Source organism: Vicugna pacos, chromosome 18 (assembly GCF_048564905.1).
Source record: "Vicugna pacos chromosome 18, VicPac4, whole genome shotgun sequence".
Lineage (NCBI taxonomy): Eukaryota > Metazoa > Chordata > Mammalia > Artiodactyla > Camelidae > Vicugna > Vicugna pacos.
In genome coordinates, this window is record NC_133004.1 from 3,850,661 (window position 1) to 3,872,077 (window position 21,417).

The following is a 21,417-nucleotide window of genomic DNA, read 5'->3' on the forward strand; positions in this document are numbered from 1 at the left end:
GTTGCAGGCTATTTTTTTAAATTTTACTAATTACCAATATAATTGACAGATTTCTTATTTTATTAAAGATAATGTGCCATGTCGTATAACAGGATATAGTATGTTATTATTTATTAAATAACACATAATAGAAGATATACTAGCATATTATGTTCTGTTTATTTATCAGATTGTATATAATACATATATAGGTGTTTTTATACATAATATATAATTCATGCATCTATATAATATATAACCCATAATAAATAATGTAAGATTATGATTAATATATAATATAACAAGATTACATAACAATAATGATGTAATTTTACCCATTGTATATCTTGGTTCATGACACATTCTCATCTTAGTTGTCTGTCAGAGATATTTACGTATTAAAATTAATATTATAAGACACAGTTATGAACATATTACCCAGCATCATAACAGGAATATTGACAGTGACATACTGTGTCCTCTTTCCCTATCCTGCTCTTGGCCTCTTCTCAGAGGAAGTAACCAGCATCCTGAATCCTGGCTTACCCTTCTCTTATGTTATATTCACACACACAATATTTAAGATCGGTTAAAACAAATGAACTGCAGGTACGTGCAACTAAATGGATGAATCATACACTCTATGTTAAATTGAAAAAGTAAGCCCTAGAAGGTAGCCTATAGTGTGCTATGCTTTTAACTTTGTAAATATATGTCAACTAAACTCACTAAATTAAGAACAACTACAGCTAGAGTCCAGGTGGGAGAGAGACGGATAAAAGGTAAAGTGAGCAGATTTGCTGCAGGTGAGCGAGTTCCTTTCCAGTAACATGTCATTCTCTCTGAAGCAGGAGGCAAGGCCATCTGCTGGGAGTCAGGGAAGAGACAGAGGGAAGTTTAGAGGTGTGCAGAGAGCAGAGAATGTTGACACCACTGAGTGATAAGTGGGGAAATGTGCTCACTAGAGAAATCCTGGAGGATTACAAGGCAGTGGCAACATGGTGGGCATTGATTTGTCGTCTTAGAAATCTGTGCTGGGAGAGCCTGCTGCCTGCAGGCTCAGAACAAATAGAGCTGGGTGAACCGAGATAGAAGTCGTCCTGGTGAGGAACTGGAAAGATCAAGGGTCAAGGGGGTTTTGTTTGTCATAGAGTGCTGACTGTGGATGCAGAGATGGAAGTTGAGGAAGTGGAAGTAAGAGCAATGTGGACAGGCAGGAAAGTAGAGGAGTCAGTGCTTGATGCCCCAGTGAGGGTGAAGGAGGGCCAGGGGGGCTGGTGGAGAAGCAGCCGGATGGCTAGAGGTGGGCACTTAAAGGAGAGAGGCTGGAACTGGTATGGAGACACGCCCGGGTATGAGCCCGGGGGTAGGGTGAATGGGGGGTGGCTGGCTCAGGCTGACGGAGAGGAAGACCCTAAAATGACCATACTGGGTGGTGGAGGGAGAATCAACTTTGAAGTCTTGCTGGTAGGAGGTGAGGCAATACAGAGTTGGTGGTCCAGGTGCTCCTGACTGAGGCAGATGAGCAGGGAGGCCAGGGTGGCAGGCACTGCTAGGAAAGGATTTGGGTTTTCTAGGTGCTCCCAAGAGAGGAGGAGCAGTGATCTGAAGGTGGAAAGTGAGCACAAGGAGGTCAATCCAGGCACCTGATCAAACAGGGGGGTGTGAGGGGGCAAAGCGTCAACTCCAGAGATGGTGGCCCAGGAAGCAGGGGCCACAGGGGAAGTGAGGGGAAACTCAGAGAAGAGAGGGAGAAAAGGCTTCTGGGTGTAGGGGGAAGAGAGGCCCCAGGACAAAGGAGCACAGAGGCACCGTGATGAGGATGGACAGGCTCTATGGTGACACTGCAGGGGTGGCTGGATCTTTGTCCTGAGGGCTTAGTTTGGGGGGACTACTGACCTCATGAGGACCCCCCTCTCAGCAGCCTGGACAGAGGCTCTCGCTCCTGAGAGCTGTGTGGCCACCACTATTCCCAGAGGGTCTCTGCCTCCATCTTCTCTTATCAGACTTTCCTGCCCAGCCCCCGACCACCAGTGAGGGAGCCTGGGCCTCGCAGCTGCTTCCCATGGAGGGACACAGGCTCCTCGGAGAAGCAGGCTGATCTTACTTTTCTCCGTAACCTAGGGCCTAGCAAAGCGCCAGGCCAGGTGTGGGCCATGTAGGGGCTCAGATACTTACCAAACTAACTCAAAGCAGTAGAATAGCAGAGTAGGAGGAAGTGACCACTGAGCTCACAGAGTTCACTGCCCACACCCCCATTCTACAGATGAGGAATCAGAGACAAAGCGGTGAAGTAGCCTTGGCCAAGGTCACACTGCTCTTAAATGCTGGCTGTGTTGGGCATGCCAAGTGATGAGCTGCAGTGAAGGGGCTGAGAGGGGGCTCTGGGGCCAGACAGCTTGAGTTCAAGTCCCATCTCTGCCATTTATTAGCAGTGTGATTAATGAATGTCCTTACCTTTAAAGTGGAATTCATACTGGTGCCAACTCATTGAATTGTCGTGAAAAGAGCGTTCCTGCAACAACAGGACAGAGTTCTCTAAGGGTTTGCTGTTGCTTTGTTTACTATTATTGTCACCAAGTGAACCCTGAAATGAAGAACAAAGGCAGCAAGAATTTTTATTTTAAAGGATTTTAAAATCCTCTGATGAATGTTTCATTTCATCTATTCAAGTTTGCATTTGACCCTTATTAAGGACTACACAATGGATGACTTTTGACGCAATCTTGCTTCATGTCTTTAATTCTCACTAACGACACAGGCTATTTAACAGGCAGCAGTTTCTTTTCCAGGAAGAGGGACAAAAGGCTAAAAATGACTCAGTGTCTCTCGGTCCCCAGTGAGTTGGTTCTGACCTGCCAACCCAGCTTTGGGGAAGTGCCCGCTCCCCCTGGGTTCGCTGAGCTGCCCCGCAGCCTCCAAGGGGCACTATATCCCCACACGAATCCAGTCTCTTGGTTCCTATCTTTGCTTCAGATCCCTCAAGGACTGCCCATGATCCAGGGCCCCATCTGCCCCACCAACCTTGGCTGCTGGACTCCAGGACACTATCTTGGGTCTCAACCATCCTCTGTTCCTATGACAGTCCCACTATTCTACATTTTGTCCTTCATGTGTGGGCTCCTGTGGCTTGCCACACAGCAGGGGTCTCCCCGTCCTCCACCTTGGGTAACTGCATTTTCCTGCATGGTGCCTAGCGAACCCGTGTGGAGGCAGGAAGAACACAGAACAACAAGTGCTCAGAGGGTCTGCCTTTCCCACTGCAAGGGCCCTAGAGAGCTTTCTCCCAGCTGGTTATTCACAGGCACTGAAGCTGTGGAATCTCGATCTCACCAATTTAAAGGGCATCATCACTAATTACAAAAGCAATCATTTCTTCAGAAGCAAAAGGAGAAAAGACTTTGTGTTCCCCACCTCCAACTTTTTTCCTCCACCTTCAGATGTTCCTCATCTCCGGGCAAGGGTAGAAAGCAACTCACAGAATATTATTTTTGAATGTTTTTTCCCACTTTGAAGATTGCTTTCCCAGTACCGATGAAGGCTAGAATGGTTTAGCTTTCCAGGACTGAGTATTCAGAGGCTTGGGGGGGGAGGTGAGATAACTCATCAATATTGAACCTAACAGAGACATTAAAGGTTCTATTCTAACCAGAAAGGAAGCAGGACGCTATAGAAACAGGAAAACCATAATTGGAAATGCAGTAACGATTTACAAGAGAATAAACTTAAAGATGTAAAAATGAAAAAGGACATCAAAATAAAAAAATGTGGGAATGGGAGAGGGGAGCAAGAAAATATAAATTTTTTTCTTTTTTTTTTCTTCGTTATTCTTAGGATGTGTTGGAGCCTACGTGATTATTAGTCTAAAGGAAATAGATATAGTAATGGATTGATATATTTGAAGAATAAGGTAACCACAAATCAAAAGCATACAATAGAGTCGCAAAAAAACCAAAAAGAAACACTCAAAATGGCTTAAAGACTTAAATATTAGACAAGACACTATAAACTTCTAACAAGAAAACATAGGCAAAACACTATTTGACATACATCTCAGGAATGTTTCCCTAGGGCAAACTAAGCAACCCAAGCAACAGAAATAAAAGCCAAAATAAATAAATGAGACATAATTAAACTTATAAACTTTTGCACAGCAATAGAAACCATAAGTAAAACAAAAAGACAACCTATGGAGTGGGAGAAAATATTTGCAAAACATGAGACTGACCATGGCTTAATTTCTAGACTATATAAATAGTTCATACAACTTAATGAGAAAAAAATAAACAACCAAATCCAAAAATGGGCAGAAAAACTAAACAAGCAATTCTCCAATGAAGACACACAAATGGCCAATAGGCATATAAATAAATGCTCAATATCGCTCAATTATCAGAGAAATGCAGCTCAAAACTACAATGTTATCATCTCACAACAGTCTGAATGGCCATCATTGAAAAGTCCACAAACCATTAATGCCGGAGAGGCTGTGAAGAAAAGGAAACTCTCCTACATTGTTGGTGGGAATGTAGTTTGGTGCAGCCACTGTGAAGAACAGTATGGAGATTCCTCAAAAGACAAACAAAACAAAACAAAACAAAAAAACCTTATCACCTAATCCAGCAATCCCACTCCTGGGCATATATCCAGAGGGAACCTTAATTCCAAAAGATACCTGCACCGCAATGTCCACAGGAGCACTGTTTACAATGGCCAAGACATAGAAGCAATCTAAACGTCCACTGACAGATGACTGGATAAAGATGTGGTATTTAGATATAACAGAATATTACTCAGTCATAACAAAGAAGGAAATAAGGCCATTTACAGCATCTTGAATGGAACTGGAGATGATCTCAATAAGTGAAATAAGTCATACAAAGACAAGTATCATATGATATCATTTATATGTGGAATTTTTAAAAAATGTTGCAAATGAACTTATTTATAAAACAAAAACAGACTCACAGACTTATAAACAAAACTTAGGAGTTTGGGATCAACAGATAAAAATTACTATATGAAAAACAGACAAACGACAAGGATTCACTGTAGAACACAGGGAACAGTATTCAGTATCTTGCAACCTATAATGGAAAAGAACCTGAAAAAGAATAGGCTATGTATATGTACAACTGAATCACTATGCTGTATACCTGAAACTAACAAAACAGCTGTATATCTGAAACTAACAAAACATTGTAAATCAAACACATTTCAACTTAAAAAAAATTGATAAGCTCTAAATAACTTTATTCAGAGAAAATCTTGAACTCTTCCTTCTTAAAAAACTTAAAATGGGTAACTTGAGCAGGACCAAATTATACTGGATGGGCAGTTACATATCTTCTCTAGCACGGGTCCGTTGCTACACACACACATTGTGTTTGCCTACAGGTAAGAACAGCCCTGAGTGCACAGGGAGTGAGTCCTTCTGGGACAAGGCCTCAGTGGCAGTGGCCTCCTTGTCACCGCTCCATCTCACCAGGAGGCCAGGGTTTTGACAGGTGAGGGGACATAGAGCTCATACATTTCAAATTGATTTCCCGAAAATACTATGGAAAAACCAAATTCACCTGCAGTGTGGGAAACATGAGCAGGGCCCCTAAGCAGACAGACAAGCCCAAAGTAAGATGGCCCGATGTTCAGATCAGAACCAGGACAACGACAACCTGGCCCCAGTTAAATGACCACCACCTCACCTGCAATGAACTGCTCGTATTCAATGTCAGGGATGTTTCTATTGAGACTTGGGAGGTCAAAGGAGTCGGACCAGGGAATCCAGACCTCGTTGATGTCGGGGCTCTGCCAGTGGTAGAGGTGGCCCCAAGGGGATAGCACCAGTACCGGCTCCTCCATCTTCAGCAGGGTCTTCAGGAGGAAGGCAATGTGGATGCAGACGTTCCTATGGAGGCTGATGCCCTCTGGAGGGTTCAAGTCACACAGAAGGTACCTGGCAGGGAGCAAAGGAGAGCGGGTCTTCAGGGCCAGGCCTCTGCACAGGAATCCTGGCTTAGATAGAACAGATACAACGGGAATCCCTGCATAGCCCATGGCCTAGACTCCAGAAACATTCAGCAGCTTCTGGTTTATAAAGTGGAGGCACTGCCCACCCATCTCCATGTGGTCAATTACTTCAAGTCCGGGAACAGTTGCGGAAGAAATCTTGGTGTCTGTCTAACCCCACTAAGCACCTGACTAGCACCTGAGCACCCGTTCCCCAGGGGTTCTCAAACTTCTTGTTCTACAGAACCGTATACAATCTTAACAATTACTGAGAACTCCAAAAGGCTGTCATTTATGTGAGTTAAATCTATCAATATTTCCTGTGTTATAAGTTGAATAAGAAGTTAGAAAAAGTGTATGAATTCACTTAAAAATATTAACAATCTACTGTATGTTACCATTAATACTCTAAAACTAAATTTAATTCTATTTTTCAAAACAAAAATCATTAGTGAGAAGAATAGCAGTGATTTTAATTTCTGCAAATCTCTTATGGACTGGTGAGAGCTGAATTCTCCTATCTGCCACTGCATTCCCTGTTTTGTGATATCACAGGCCAGGGTTTCCCTGCAAAACCCCACAGGAACTCGGGAGAGCAAGAGTATGCAAAAGGCAGGTGACATCCCGGCGTTTCTTTGAAAATGGTCTTGCACCTCAGTGGCCTTGGATACACTTTGATAACTGCTGCCCTATCCTAGGCGAGACTCTTCTACACTAGAGCCAGGCAAGGGTCCTGGATTCTGTAATTAGTTACGGCCACCACAACCCTCCCTTCTCTGTGTGTTTCTCACAACCTCCATTACTGCAGATGAGGATGTAATCCTCAGCCGGGGCCTCTAATCCCAGAAGACTGCTAAATTCAAGAGAGAGCGTCCAATCTGCCATCCCTACATCCCGCACAGTTTGAGTCAAGCCCTAGATAACTGCTTACCGGCACTGACCCTTGTCTTACTCCTGAGGTTGACAGAAGGAATCAAGATCTGGATGGGACTGAAATTTCCCTGCAGATAAACAAGGCTGATAAACAACCCCATTCCAACATCTGATTCTGGGGCTCTTCAAAACCCTGGTAAGGCCCCGCTTCATCTAAGATGGGTCCTCCGCCTGCCCTTCCCGGGGGGTTCTGGGAGGCCACGGCCACCAAGGGCGACCCAGACTCGCGGCCCTAGCCCCAGGGCCTGATGGGGAGGAAAGCTTGAGGCTGTGCCCAAGCCCTGCCCCGCCCCGCCCCAACACACTCCCAGGCACCACAGCCCTCCCCGGCCAACACCCCTACCCCGATCCCATCCCGGTTCATGTCCACCTGCCCCGCTGACGGCGCGGAAGTACGTTTACCGTCTGTGGGACGCCGCCCCAGACAGGATGTCGGCCGCCGACTGACCAGGCCAGAACTAGTCGTCAGGCCAAGCAAGCCGCCATCCCCAGCAGCAAATACCGCCATGGGTCCCAGGCAGTTACACACTTCCGGAGCCCGCTCCCCGCCCCAGAAGCGCACGCTGGCCCGCGCGGCGCGCGGTGCCTGTAACCATGGTAACGCCGCGGGGCCCTCCCCTAGCGCTTGCGTCGTGCATCCTCCCGAGTCTAGATGTGTGAGGGCAGAACTTGCGGAGCCAATGGGAGCCAGGGCGCGGCCAGGACGGGGGTGGGGGGAGGCTTTTGGGATAGCTGGGCGGGGCCGTGGAGGGCGTGGCTGTGCGGAAGTCGTGACCTGCAGGTGTCGCTGCCCGGAGGCTGGGGCGGTGCTACCACCAGTGGGCGGGGCAGAGGGGCAGCTAGGCAGCGGGGCAGCGAGGCAGCGGGGCGGGGGCACCCTCACATGTCCCTGTGTGGAGATCAGCCGGGGCTCCGCGGCCTCCGATTGCACTGGACGTGGACCCAGGCTACCGGTGGGCGAGAGAGAGGGCTGAGCCCAGGCACGCACGGCTGGCCAGGTAGGGCACCTGAAATGCAGATCCGCCAGGCCCGCTGCCGGCCTTGAATACGCGCTGCTAGGCAGTTTCCAAGAAGAAGGGATCTGTCATAAGATGGGAGGTAGGGCTGGGGTGCCAGATGCCGGGTTGTGTGCAGTCTCAAAGGAGAGCCATGGTGAGAGGGAGCAGAGCAGCCCCTGTGTTGGCGGGGCTGTTTGGGGTATAGGTTGGGGGTGGTGTGTGCCTTGCTCTATGGTCCCGCAAGAACCCTCATTCCAGAGCAAAGTGCTCTTCTCCCCCCGCCCCTCACTGCACTCCCTGCCTTCCCCAGCACCACCTGGGGTGTGGTCATGTCGGGGAAGGGATTGCCCAGGGAAGGGGCTCATTCAGGGGCAGGGGCAGGGGCCACTCAGCAGGGATGCTGGAACTGACTGCGATGAGGTGCTTCAGAACTCCCCTGGGATGGGTTTCTAACTAGTGGGATGGAAGGGCCTCTCCTTCCTGGGGTGCCGTTGGGGGAACTAGATCCATCATGAATGTCAGCCCTGAAAATGGAGGTTGCGCTACATCCATTCCTAGAACGAAAAATCAGGCCTCTCCAGCCAAGGTGACTCAGAAAGTCATTCAGCAATGTTCGGGGTCCCCAGTTTAGGCTTTCAATTAGAGCTGAGCAGCTCAGGAGGCCAGATCCCTGTCCGTGGCTCCAGGAGTAGGTTTTCTGCTTGGGGACAAGATCCTCACAAACACCTGTGTCTTTGTGGGTCACTCCCCTCTGACAAGCTGGGAGGCAGGGTGCAGTTGTGAGAAATCGTGTTTCCATGAGTAGAGGACCACCAAGTGGTGGGGGCACAGGAGACAGTGAGAAAAATTCCCACAGCCTTTCTGGAATCAAAAAGCTGGCCAAGGTGAAAAAGTGTATAATTTGTTTTATTGAACAGGCTGCTTATGTACGTTTGGAGGGCCAGGTTCAAGGACTCTGCACCCCTCCAGGACAATACCCTCAAGAGAAGAACAGACAGAGTAGGAGGAGATGTGGGGTTTCTCCCAGGAATGAGGCAGAACAGGGATTTCTGCAGATATGCAAGGAGACCCCGACCACTGAGCACGGGGTTACAAACTCACGTGACCCCTGTCGTGTGTGGCTTGGGCTCTGGGTCTGGCCTGATCATGTATTCTTCCAGCTGAGTTCCAGAAACTCAGAGGGTAAATTTAGAGGGGCTGCGCTTGGAACTCGGTGTGGAGACGGAGGGTCCTTTACCCTGAGTCTCCTCAGCCTAATCACTGTAGCTGAGTTCCAACACCACCCAGGCCCCCAGGGTGGCCGTGGAGGGAGAGCAAGCCTGGCAGGTGACCCAGGGGTCCCACTGCTGTGCCCCTCCCTTATCTTTGTTCCCTATCACCCCGGAAGGTGCGATTGTCTCATGTCATGGTGACAAGCCTTCTCTCTTCTCTGTCAGATGGGGTCCCCATCCCTGCTCAGTCTTCTCTCTGCATGGATGCTGAAGGACCAGGCTCACTTGAATTTCTGAGCTTGAGCAGTAAGGTGGAAACAAAGAAACCAATGGAAACAAAGAAACAAGTGATTGTGGCAAAGCTCCCCACCACAGAGAAGCTGCCCTGAGTGGAAGGGAGGGTGTGGGCATGCCCATTTGTTTCCTGTCTCCCAGTGCTCTTTGCTTTCTTATTGCAGACCTGCATGGTTACAACAAAATAATCTGCAAAACTGAAAATATTTACTCTCTGACTTTTACAGAAAAGGCTGACCAGCCTCTGGTTCCCGTACCGGTCAAGTGATTGGAGTATCTTTCTAGTTTGGAAACCTCTAGGCAGGCCCAGGTTTGCAAAATCCTTTAAGAGTAGTTGCGGAGTTTTGTTTCTAAACATTTTGACGGCTGTACACTTCTGAGCTGAGGTTGTGCTGTGTAATTCTGAGCCGGGATTTTCTCAAACTGTTTCTCATTTCTTATACCGGACACCCCTAAATTCCAAGGGGAATGGGATGTTAAGGAAGCCATGGAGTTTAGGAAAAAGATACAGATTTCATTTCCATATAAGCATCGATGTATCTCCATCCTAGGCAGTATCGGTTCTGTAGGATTGATAGGGGAACTAAATAGCAGCCAAATTTATAGAAAATAGTGGGTCATTGGGTACACAAGTTCTTCTTTTCAACATTTTGGTAATGTTTGCAGTTTAAGATGACCATTCCTGAGAAACAGGCAGCCACTTAGAATGATATTGTATTTTCCCTGAACCATACTCAATTTTTATTTCATAAACAGCAGGAAGGGCAATCACACCTCCAACACTTGGGGACCTCAAAGATAAAATGTAACTTTCTGAGAGCACACTCCCCTCGTCTCCCCTTGCTCTTTTCACTGTCCCATTGTCCCTGAAGGCTCTTTCGTATCTTCTGCTCATGACTCCAGTAACTTCCTCCTCTTTCCTCAGCTGGTAAGTTTACTTTTCTTCTTTGACCAAGCAAACTGAAGCCAACAGAAGAGAAATTTCACCAGCAACTCCCAGCACATCCGCTCGCCTTCTGATGTCTGTAACCTCACTCTCGCTGCCCCACCTCTTATTACAGGTGACATCGAAAGCCAGAGCATTCAAAAGTCGCCAGGGGGGCCATCCATCCAATCTTCTCTGGGCTGTCACTCCCACATCCATCCTCTCTGTCACTACCTGATCTATTTTTTTCTCCTGCTAGTTGTCTCCTATCAGTATATAAAAGTCCATCCTCTTAAAAGGAACAAACATCACTCCTTGACTCTAATTCGCCCCACCAATTGCAAGCCTATGTCTTTGCAGCAAATCTTTTATGAGTAGTTTAAACTCACTGTCTGCATATTCAGTTGAGCCATCCCCTTTTGCACCCACTCTGGCTTTTCCCCTGATCCCTTGCTGTATGGAAACTGTTCTGTCAAGGCCATCAGTGACCCCACGTTGCTAAATATAGTGGTCAGTTTTTAGTCTTCATCATGCGTGGCCCTTTGGCAGCATTTGACCCAGCTCTTCCATCCTTCCTTCCCCGTGTTCCTGCTTTACTTAGCCTCCAGCCCATCACTCTGCTTTCAATCCACTGGCTGGTCTTTTGCCAACGTCTCCACTTTTTTCCAAACATTTACTACGAATGTGCCCAGGAGTTGGGTCCTGGGTCTCTCCACTATCTCTCTGCTATACTTTTGGTGGAAGCAACTAGATTTGGAAATTGACATGCCATCAATTTCTCGATTTGTTCAAAACTCCCTGATTGGCCCTTTCCATTTGGAACTCTCTCCCTGATACTCATATTATTTTTCTTTCATTCATCTTGCTTTCACATTCATACGTATGTTCTACTATGTAAATTACTTTTCCAAATTTTAAATCAGTCCATAAATATCATGTAAAATGCTCAGATCTCTATTATTTCCACTAAGATGCTAATTCGACCATAGAAAATTTTTGCATTTCTGTATTTATGACAATAAAGTGAATAGTATTTCTACAAGCCTCACAGTTAAACAGTGTGTTTGTTTGGGGCTATTATGTAACATGAAATAATGATACATCAACATAGTCCTTTTTCATTTAATTTTATGTAACACCAAGATGAGGTTTTTGCACTGAAGACTGGTATTATTGAAATTTTACCTACGTTATGGACAGTCAGTTTCTGTGAAAGCCCTCATTTCTCCCCTTTTCTGATATATTTTCCATTTGGATATTATAACATATAACTTGGAATGAAATAAAATTACAATTTCATTCACATAATAAAATTAATACATTCAAATTATATATTTTAATGTTAAAAAGAAAGAAAAAAAAACCCCAGACTCCTCTACCTATTAGGCATTTCTGTGGCAATATCTAATAGACTTCTTAACCATGACATTGAAGAACTGAGCTGATTCCAGCCCCTTTCCACCTGCTCAGCCCCATCTTGTCCCATCCCCTGTGGATGGAGAGGACATCCATCCCATTTTCCAGGTCCAGATGTTGGAACCATGTTCTTTCTCTCTCTTTCTCTTACACACACACACACCCATACACACACACACAGCAAATCCAGCTTGTTAGAAAATTCTGGCTACTCTGTCTTCATTAACCACCTACTCCCTGTTCCCCACCCTCCTAGGAGCCACCTTCAGCCTCTTCCTGGACACCAAATAGCCTTCTTCTTCCATCTTTGCTTTTCTACAATCTCATCCACACAGAGTCAGAGGGAGCCTATAAAAGCATACATTGAGGGGGTGGGTGTAGCTCAGTGATAGAGCACATGCTTAGCATGCATGAGATCCTGGGTTCAAACCACAGCACCTTCACTAAAATAAATAAATTACCCTCCACCCACAAAAAACCAAAACAAAAGCATAAATTGGACATCACCCATCCCATCAAAACTCACCAAAAGGGTCACCATTTCATTAGGAGCCAAAGTCGTCCCAAAGTCTTCGAGGACCCGGCGTGTTCTGCCTCTCCGTGCACACTCTTCCCGTCATTCTGGGGGCCTCTGGCTCCAGCTCTTCCTTATTCCTCCGGATCTATGCTGCTTCAAGTTCATTACTCTGTGAGATCTGCCAGGAATGCCTTATTCCCTCCTGCCTGCCTCGCACCCCACCACCATCACCTGAGTTTGCTCATACCACTCTTATTTTTCCCCGAGCTCTTGCTACCCCCAACATGCTGCCTGTTTCCTCTGCTAAAACTCTGAGCCCCCAGTGATGGGGAGTCGTGTCTATTTTCTTGACTAATAAAGCCCAAGAGCCTTGGGATCGGGTCTAGTTACTAGATTCCCATATGTCGTAGGAGCTTATACAGATTTGCTGAATGAATGTAGAGGTCCTGGTCCAATCTGATGGAGCACTTGTGTGTCCTGCTGAAAGAATAACTCTCCTTTCCTCCTGAGGGGGGTGACCACTTCCTTGGTGATCAAAGGCAATATCTATTATCTTTATGCTGCTAACATTAGGCGGGGAGACTGGGGGATCGTCATTTATATTTTAAAATTTGATTCACTCTGCAGATTGTCTTCTGTCTATATACCCTTTTGAGAAACCATTTATGAGTGATCATTCTTCCATCAGATTGAACAGGATCCAGGGGGAAGTACCAAGCCTGTCCCATCGGTCATCCTGTGTGTCATGTCCTGTGACCCAGTGGATGCTCAGCACGTAAGTGAACCGACAGGAGTGAGTGAAGAGATGGGAGCATCTCATTATTGTTGTGGCTGCACTCTGTTCGATGCCTTGAGATTTGGGGGTTTAAAAGTGCGAAGGGGAGAGGCCAGGTCCTCTGTGCTCTTCCTGGGTGCCCTGGACTTACCCATTCCCCCAGCCCCCTCTGGGCAGCCAAGACCAGGAGCTGGGCCACCAACGATTGTGTTGATCAATAATCCACCTCACCCAAAGTACGGGGGTATGAGCGGCCAGCACAACTGGTTGTAGACTCTGGAGTCAGGTCCTTGGAGGAATTCCTCACTGAACGATGTTTTGGACCTTTTATTTTTCTCTATAGCCTCCAGCTGAAGAAACAGATTACCTTAGATACATGAAAGGTGAGGACACATATTATCCCCATGAAGCCCAGGTGGGGATGGGAGTCTGCTGTTTGTACAGCCGTTGGGCTCGTGTTGCTTTGGGCATCCCTGTGCCTGAACTCCTGCAGTACACTCGGTGGTAAGAACGGGGTGCCTGGCAGGGAGGGAAGCAGGTCGGGAGACTGCACAGCTGGGGAGACGTTAACTTGGGGTGAGCGGGAGCCGGCTGATGCATGGCATCTCGGTGCAGGGAACTCTCCACACTCAGAGAGGTTCCCACTCCCGCAGGGTCCCTTTGATCAGGGTGCTGGATTGTCAGCAAAGCAGGGTCCCTGTGAGGATCATGGTGCCTTCAGGCAGTGGGAAGTGAGGGGTCCAGTGTCACTTACATTAACTGTGCACCCGAAGCCAACCCCCGTATCTTTCAGCCTGTTTCCTAATCTGCATAACTGGAATGATGTTAACCATCCCGAAGGTTCGTTGATGGGCTGGGACACACTAGAAAGCCAGGAGCTGGAATTCCTCTGTCCCCTGATTGTTAACCTTCCTTGCCACTATTTGCTCTCACAAGCTCAGTCTCTCTGTCTCTCTCTCATTCACTTGTAATTTTCTCTCCTGCTCTGGTTTCATTTGATTCCCACCCTCCTCCCAATCCCCAGATGAGTGAAATTAATTTCTGTGTGTCAGTTCCAAATTCCCGGGAAAGATGCTCTGTCCCCTCTGGATTGGTTGTCCAAACAATCAGTTGCAGCCAGAGGAGTGAGTCCCTCTGTGACCAGTGGAGGGGTTCTGCCCAGCCCCCAGCCACCACTGTGGGAGCACATAGCTCTCCGAGGAGGAGGTACTGGCTGTGACTTGGTATCACTAAGTGTGAATTTATGTCTCCTCTTGCCCCACCTTCATCCTCCTAAACAAAGATGAAAATTAAACACTCTCGGGATTTGTGTCATGGAACACTCAGGGATCCATGGGGCTAAGAGGGCTGGACTCCCTGCTGAGTGTAAGGGGATACAGTGACTCCCCAACGAGAGCCTGTAAAGGGAACAAAACTGGCCCCACCGTACACTTAGGGCTCTGAGTCCACGTGACGTTGAGCCAGGCTTCTGACTACAGCTCAGAGGTCTGGTCCGACCAGGTTAGTCTTTGAAACCAACCAGCTTTGGATTCCTCAATCCCTCCCTGAGGTTTTACCTGAACCACAAGCTTCTGTATCTCTGAAGACAGATGATGAGGACCCTTCACGTAAGGCATTTGCACAGCCCTGTGCGGGAATTTGTGCTGCACGGTCTGCCCAGCGAGCTGACCGAAGTTGGTATTTTACTGATCTTAGAAATAATCTGGTTTCCTGATGCACTATTTCACTGAACAAGCAACAGAAGCCACCTCTGGCTGATAAAAGCAAAAAAGGGACTTAATGAAAAGATACTGGGAGGGTGCATGGAGTGGCCTGGACCAGAGCCGACCCGGGGGCCGTAAGAGATGTTGGGGAGCCACAGGCACCAGGCTGGGCAGGGTGCTACCGGGCCCCCTGCTGCCCCAGCAGGGACCCCCCCCTCCTCCTGACCCTCTACCTCACTGCAGGTTCTTGTCCTGGCAGGGCCAGGTCACACTGAAGCCACCAGCACACACCTCAATGGGGAGTTGGCCCCGTCTCAGCTGAGGGCATGCCCAGTGTGGGGAGGTGCCCAGTTAGAGGAAAGCGGGTCCCCTACTATTCCGAGTTAACATGCAAGTCAGTGCCCATCACTCAGGAGAGCCAGGCTGGTCAGACTTCATTGTGGTGACTAGGCCGTCTGAGTTCACTTATTACTTTTTAGGTTGGAAGGCCCAAGAGGGAGAAAAAGTGGAGGTACTAGTACTTATTTTATATTTCCCATGTACCAGGTGCGGTAAGCAAGCCACTTCAGACAAGGCCCAGAACAACCACATAAATAGTCCACGGAGCAAGTCGTGCAGTCAGGCCTCTGCAGCCCCGAAACCCGTGTCCTCATCAGTTCCGTAGTTACCAGTGGAAGTTGTAGGGATTTATGGGACTGTGTGCTCCTGTGGGGGCTGGGATGTGTGTGTTTAAATCCAAATCTTCAGAAACTCGGCTAGAAACACAGCCACTGACTTTCTGCATGGAGGCAGAGGAGGGGAGGCTTCCAGCCTCTGGTCCAGCTTGTGAGGAGCTCAGAAGTTGCTCCTTCTGTACTGAAAACATTACCAGAGCTGAGGGAGCTGAAAACCAACTGCTCTTCTTAGATCCACAAGAAAACAGGGGGAAAGCTGCTCCCAACACAGAGAGGCAGCCGGGCAGGCTTGGAGAGTCACAGCTCCCAGGGAAGGACACGCTTTTGTAAGAACCCAGGAGTCAGGCAGATTTAACAGGTCCCTGAGGCCAGCTGGAGGCTCAGCGTGGGGAAGTCTGAGTGTGAAAACTCCAGGGGGCCAGTCAGAGGGGCCCCCTACTCTTTTTCATACAGTTTACCTCCAGGACCGTACCCTGTTCTCAGAGTGAAGATCATAGGAAAACTCTTCATGCTTCCTGCCAGGAAAGGAAAAAATAGCTCTATTGAAATACACCCAGAACATTCTCTTCCATTGTGGGGGGTTGTGTTTTGCTTTGTTTTTTTTTTTTAATTTTTAGTGAGAAATTATTTTACCAGAGCCTAACCTACCTAGGGGAAGGGAAAAACCTTCTGTGTCACCCAAATTGGGGTGGGGGGGAAGAGACACACTTGTGGAGGTCACAGCTCAGGGCACAGGCTCAATGAGAATAAATCACAGGACTACAGATGCCCTAATTTGTCCCACTCCCACAACACCTTACCTCCATATCAGTAGGGCCCCTGTGCAATGACAGGAATAAAATTAAAAGAAGTAAATGTCTCAGGAGTGTCTAAGGAAAACCCAAAGACAGCGGGGAGATGAAAACAAGGACACACAGGCGGCTTTAGCCTCTCGCACGAATAGCTGTAGCAAACTACACACAGCCAAGCCCCAGTAGATAAACAGAAAACCTCACAGAAGAAACTGTTTATTTTTGTTCTCTTACCCAGTGCATTCCATGGTGCATCCTCGCCTAGAATGGAGTGGAAGCAAGTCCATCTCAGAAGGGACATAACTGAAGAGGGATGGCTTTCCAGACTCTGAAGGGCAGAGAGAGCACCAGCCTGGGTTAGAGAAAGGTGAGGGGTGGGGTAGGGGGTGGGCTACCTTCTTCCCCAAATAAGGAACCTTCCTGGGGCCAGCAGAGTTGGAGGGAGGGCCATGGGGTGGAAGCAGCCAGACTTCTTCCTGAGAAGTGATAGGATGCCTCTAAGGGACCTTTCAGGTGCCCAAACTGGGTCCTGACTGTGGGAGCCAGTCGGTCTGCCTCAGAGCCCAGGACAGAGGTGGGCGCACAGCAGGCCGGTCTTACTTGGCCGGATCCATTTCACTTCTCCGAAGCCCTGTGTAAAACATGAAGTGTGGACGGCCTGGTGAGCACAGCTCTGCCCTCAAGACCGGTTTCAACTCCTCTCTTCCCAGAGAACAGCATCTCTGAGCCCGTCCTGGGTGACCTCACAGAGATCACCCTAGTGGCCCAGGCTAGTGACCGGGAACATGTACCTTCCTGCAGCCAACCACAGACGTCCACTGATGCATCATATACTGGCAAAGATGTGAGTCCCTTTGCATTGGTCTAACAGCAGAGACTCTGCCACAGGTCCAAGAGGTGGTGTGTGGGACATGCAGGGGTGCAGGAGTGTACGCAGTGCAAAGGTGTAAGTGGTGGCAGGGGTGCAGGGGCTGTGGAGGGTGCAGGCAGTTCAGGGGTTTTGGGGGTGCAGGCAGTGCAGATGTGCAGAGAGTGGCAGGGGTTCAGAGGTACAGGGAGTGTAGGGGTGCAGGTAGGTGCTCAGGCACGTGGCCAGGATCAGAAGGCAAGTGCACATCCTCGCAGTCAGCCTGACCCCGGGAGGCTAGTGCAATGGTTTGGGGCGGCGGCGGCGGCGGCGGCGGAGGGTGGGAGGCTGCACGGGGAAGCCGGTCAATTTCTTCTCCTCCGTGCAGCCTGGCCTGGGGGGTGGGGCGGTTAGGTCCGGGGGCGGCGGCAGCGGCAGAGGAGCGAGGCGGGGATGCACCTGACGAACTGGTGGAATAGCTAGCTGCCTTTTCCTGGCTGCCGGGCCTGGGAGCGGCGTCTGCTGCCCCAGGTCGCCGGACACACCTGTCCCACTCAGCTTGCTGAGTGGGGAGAGTGGAAGGTGACATTAAGGGGCGGGGCCCACGTGGGGAGGGGTGCTGCCACGGGGTAGCAGGTCAATTCGCTCCGCTCTCCCCCGCGGGGGAGCCTGGGAGCGGCCTCCGCTGCCCTAGAGGCGGGACGCCGGTCTCCAGGTGAGCTAGGTCCTGGGAGGCGGGGGCAGCGGCGCCAGGGGGATGGGGGCCGTTCCAGGGAGCTGCTCCATTTCTTCTCTCCCCCGCGGCCTGGCCTGTGGGCGACCTCTGCCGCCGGAGATTTGCCTGAGGTCCGATTCCAGGTGAGCTTGCTCCTGGGAGATGGGTGCGGTGCGGTCAGGGAGCTGGTAAGTTTGTGGCTGCGGAGATAGGAAGGCTGCCCCGCAGTAGCTTGTGGATTAGCTCCATGTCTGCACCGTGTTGCCTGCAGGCGGCCTCTGCTGCCCCAAGTTCCGGGACACCCCTGTCCCACTTAGCCAACTGGGGGCGAGAGGCAGGGTAGTCAGTGTGCAGGAGTGGCTGGGGTCTGGGGCTTACAGCGGGGAAGCGGGCCCATTTGCTCCCATCATCCCCGCGGCTTGTCCTGGGGGCGGTCACTGTTGCCCTGGGTTACGGAACACGTGTATCCTAGTCAACCTGACCCTGGGAGGCGAGCGTGGTACGTTGGGGGTGTTGGCATCAGCGGCGGGTTTTCCCATGAAGCCGGTCCATTTGCTCCCATTTCCCCTCATGGTTTGCCCTGGGGGCGATCCCTATTGCCCCAAGTTCGCCGGACGTCCATCTCTAGGATAGCCTGCTCCCTAGAGGAGGCCACAGTGAGGTCAGGGTTCAGGAGCGGTGGCTGATGCGGGGGATGGGGATGCCTTGGGGAGTTGGTGGATTAGCTCCCATCTCCCCGATGGCTTGGTGTGGGAGTGGCCTCTCCTGCCCCAGATCTGCAGACACACCTGTCCCATTCAGCCTGCTGGGGAGGGGCCCCCTGGGCGGTGACTTTAAGTTGCGAGGGTGGAGACGGCGAGGGTAGAGGACCCTCAGCGCGGAGCTTGTCAATTTGCTCCCCTCTTCCCCGTGGACAATCCTGGGGGCGTCCTCTGCTGCCCAAGAAGCCAGATGCCCGTCTCCAGGTAAGCTTGCTTCTGGGAGGCGGAAGCGATGAGGTCGAGGGGCAGGGGCAGCTGCCACGGCCTGCTGCCCCGCCCTGCTGCCCCGCCTAATGGGGCCACTTCTTCTCCTTTCCCCTGACTGACCTGGCCTGGGGACGGCCTCTCCCGCCCAAGATTCGCCTGACACACCACACCAGGTCAGATTGCTCCTGGGAGGTGGGCGCGGTGAGATCAGGGGGTGGAGAGGAGAGGGGTTCAGCCTATTGCGAGCTGGAGGATAAGCTCCCATCTCTCTGGAGGCCTGACGTGGGGGCGGCCTCTGCTGCCTCTCGTTCTCAGGTCACCCTTCTCAGGGTCATAATGTCCCGCGGGTGCGTTAATTTGCGGGGGTAGCGGGGTGAATGCGAGGTTATGGAGACTGTCACTTGGGAGCTAGTAGTTTAGCTCCCATCTCCCCAGCAGCTTGGCCTGGGGGCAGCCTCTGTTGCCCCAGGTCTCAAAGCACAGTTTTCCTGACAGCTTAGCCACCGGAGGTGGGCAGGTTGTGCTGAGGGGGCGGAGGCAACATCCAAGGCAGCGACATAGGGGGCTGTCCCAGGCCAGCTGGTCTATTTGTTCCCATCTCTACCTTTGCTGCCCTAGTTTCGCAGGACGTCCTTCTCCAGGTTATCCTTCTCCTGGGAGGTGGGCGCAGTGCATGCAGCCCAAGGTCTGGGCTCTCCCCTGGGGAGGGGAAGAACTCTCTTGTTCTCCTTTGTCTTTATTCTTCAGGGAAGGAGTTCCTTGACTCAATTCTTAATCCTGGGAAAGTGTAGCCTGTGTTACGGAAGAGCTGCTGGACAGTGTGGTTTCTAGGTGGGTTTTCACATCAGCTGATGCCCAAGGCAGGCAGGAAAGCTATTACCCAGAGCTTCTTAGTGTGGAGTTGGGGGATGGTCCCGCTGTCCTCACCATACTTTTTAAAAATGTGTTAGTCCCCTGTTTTTCCTAGGTGACATTTTAGGTTAATGGGTCACAGATTGCTGGCACACTCATCCCTGTTCTGAAACATCTTTTAAACTTGGGTGAAGTGATAAGTAGGGGAAGAAGATGATTTACTGAAAGGTAAGAATACTTAAATATGCATTAAAGCTACATTCTGTCAATCTTTCTCAAATGATTTTTCTCTGATTCTAAATCCACGACCTAGTGAATTTTATACTCCTGTGTAAATCGTTGACCTTCACATCACATTTGTTAAATGGTCAATGAGAGTTTTAAGTAGATTATTCCTGAAAGGAAAAGCTCAGGCTTTTGAGAATTCCTTGTCTGATATCACCCAGGCAGTCACAGTATAAGACAGAGCTGATATAAAAATCCCTCAGCTGCCTGACCTGCAAAGCTTCTGGGATTACTGATCCCTGAAATGCAGGTGACTCTTGATGATATTCTGGGGGATGGTTTATATGATCAGATTCTTCCAGTCCTGTAAATGGGTTCCGTGGCCCCAGCCCCGGGAGAACTGGTCATAAGGGCCATATCGTGAGGGGTGGAATGGGAAGGCAAGGTGTATGAGCTGGAATCACTGAGATTCCACACTCACTAAACACAGACTCCAGAGCCTAATTGTTGTCAGGTTCTGTTCTGGATTTGAGAGTGTGTTCAGACATGATTCTTGCCCTTCAGGAGTCACTGCCTGGGTGGAAGTAACCTTTACACAAATCTTGGAAGGATGGCAATTAAGTAGATGGGCTGTTATGATTCTCAGTGTGCCCAGGCTTGCTCTTCCAGGCACTCGTGGGACTAACGAGAGTCATGTTATTCACTCATTCACTGATTTATTACCCTTGAATTGATCATTCGTCCCACAGTAAGTGAAACAAGGTATCAGAAAGCTGAGTTTTGTCCCCTCTCCTATCACTGATTGTATCTGTCAGTCGGGCACCCTGCGGGAGTCTCGTGGGTAAGACAGCACCCTGACACACATGGCAACCCCCTCACCACGTGAGACAGCATTGTCGATGCTCAGGTGACCCGATGTAGATGACGATGTTAAACCTGAGCGTTTTTAGTTATCTTGGCGACTCTGAAAATACAGACTACCTGTCCCTACCACTGAAGACGCTGAGTGTACCCCAGAATTCTGCATTTTAAGAAGTACTTTAACTAATTCTGATGAAGATGTTCTGAGTGTCGCATTGAGAAAGAGTGTTGTGTGATACAGCAATATTGAGGATTCTCAGGGAACGATGTCTTTTCAGGATGGTCCAAGGGCCCTCACTTGAGACTTTGCCTTGGGTTTAAATTTATGTGTTCAGAAATGATGTCTCTCACTTCCAGTGCTTGTAAGCGTGCTATGTGCAGGGACTTGCACTCAGTAGATGGCAAAAACTATGATTCTTCAGGTCACCGAGCTAGAGTGTGAGCGATATTTTATTTTGGTTTTCTTTATAACAATGCAGAGTCTCCCGAGAAGAGATTCAGACTGAAAAGCTTTGTGTCAGACTTTGGAAGACCAGTGGTGCCCAAGGTATTCTCTGGCAGCGCAGTGATGAATCTCGGTCCCTCTTTCACTGCTACGTCAATGAAGTGGACCACTTGGACAAGGCCAAAGCTGGCATCTCAAACTTTGCCCTTGACAGTGATTTTCGGCTCCAGGAATCCATCAGATGCAGCAGGCGGCCAGAGGAGGAGCCGAACAGGCTCATGA

General features: G+C 49.5%; 1 protein-coding gene and 1 long non-coding RNA gene across 12 annotated transcripts; one reads left to right on the forward strand and one right to left on the reverse strand.

Moving 5' to 3' along the window:
- Positions 1-568: 568 nt before the first annotated feature.
- On the reverse strand, positions 569-7,452 carry LOC140686867 (GDP-fucose protein O-fucosyltransferase 2-like). Of its 10 annotated transcripts, none has more exons than XR_012060834.1 (4): positions 7,262-7,390; positions 5,682-5,932; positions 2,437-2,566; positions 569-843 (listed from the first exon to the last, which is right to left on the reverse strand). XR_012060834.1 is itself a non-coding variant. In XM_072942042.1 (4 exons), the coding sequence occupies exons 1-3, from the start codon at positions 7,270-7,272 to the stop codon at positions 2,451-2,453; spliced, it is 306 nt and encodes a 101-aa protein (XP_072798143.1). In that variant the 5' UTR covers positions 7,273-7,390; the 3' UTR covers positions 569-843; positions 2,437-2,450. The 10 variants fall into 10 exon arrangements, 4 of the variants coding, with proteins under 4 accessions (XP_072798143.1, XP_072798144.1, XP_072798145.1 ...); XM_072942042.1 differs by having other exon boundaries at positions 2,437-2,494; XR_012060833.1 differs by having other exon boundaries at positions 587-846.
- Positions 7,453-7,708: 256 nt separating this feature from the next.
- On the forward strand, positions 7,709-21,354 carry LOC140686871 (uncharacterized). Of its 2 annotated transcripts, none has more exons than XR_012060850.1 (7): positions 7,709-7,916; positions 12,968-13,054; positions 16,461-16,589; positions 16,933-17,066; positions 19,500-19,583; positions 19,703-19,832; positions 21,170-21,354. It is a non-coding gene; the product is annotated as an uncharacterized lncRNA (long non-coding RNA). The 2 variants fall into 2 exon arrangements; XR_012060849.1 differs by having other exon boundaries at positions 19,720-19,832.
- The last annotated feature ends 63 nt before the right edge of the window (positions 21,355-21,417 follow it).

Coding starts and splice junctions, on each gene's coding strand:
- LOC140686867 (XM_072942042.1), bottom strand. Junction 2,495..5,681: donor ATACGAGCAGTTCATTGCAG/GTGAGGTGGTGG, acceptor CTGTTGTTGCAG/GAACGCTCTTTTCACGACAA.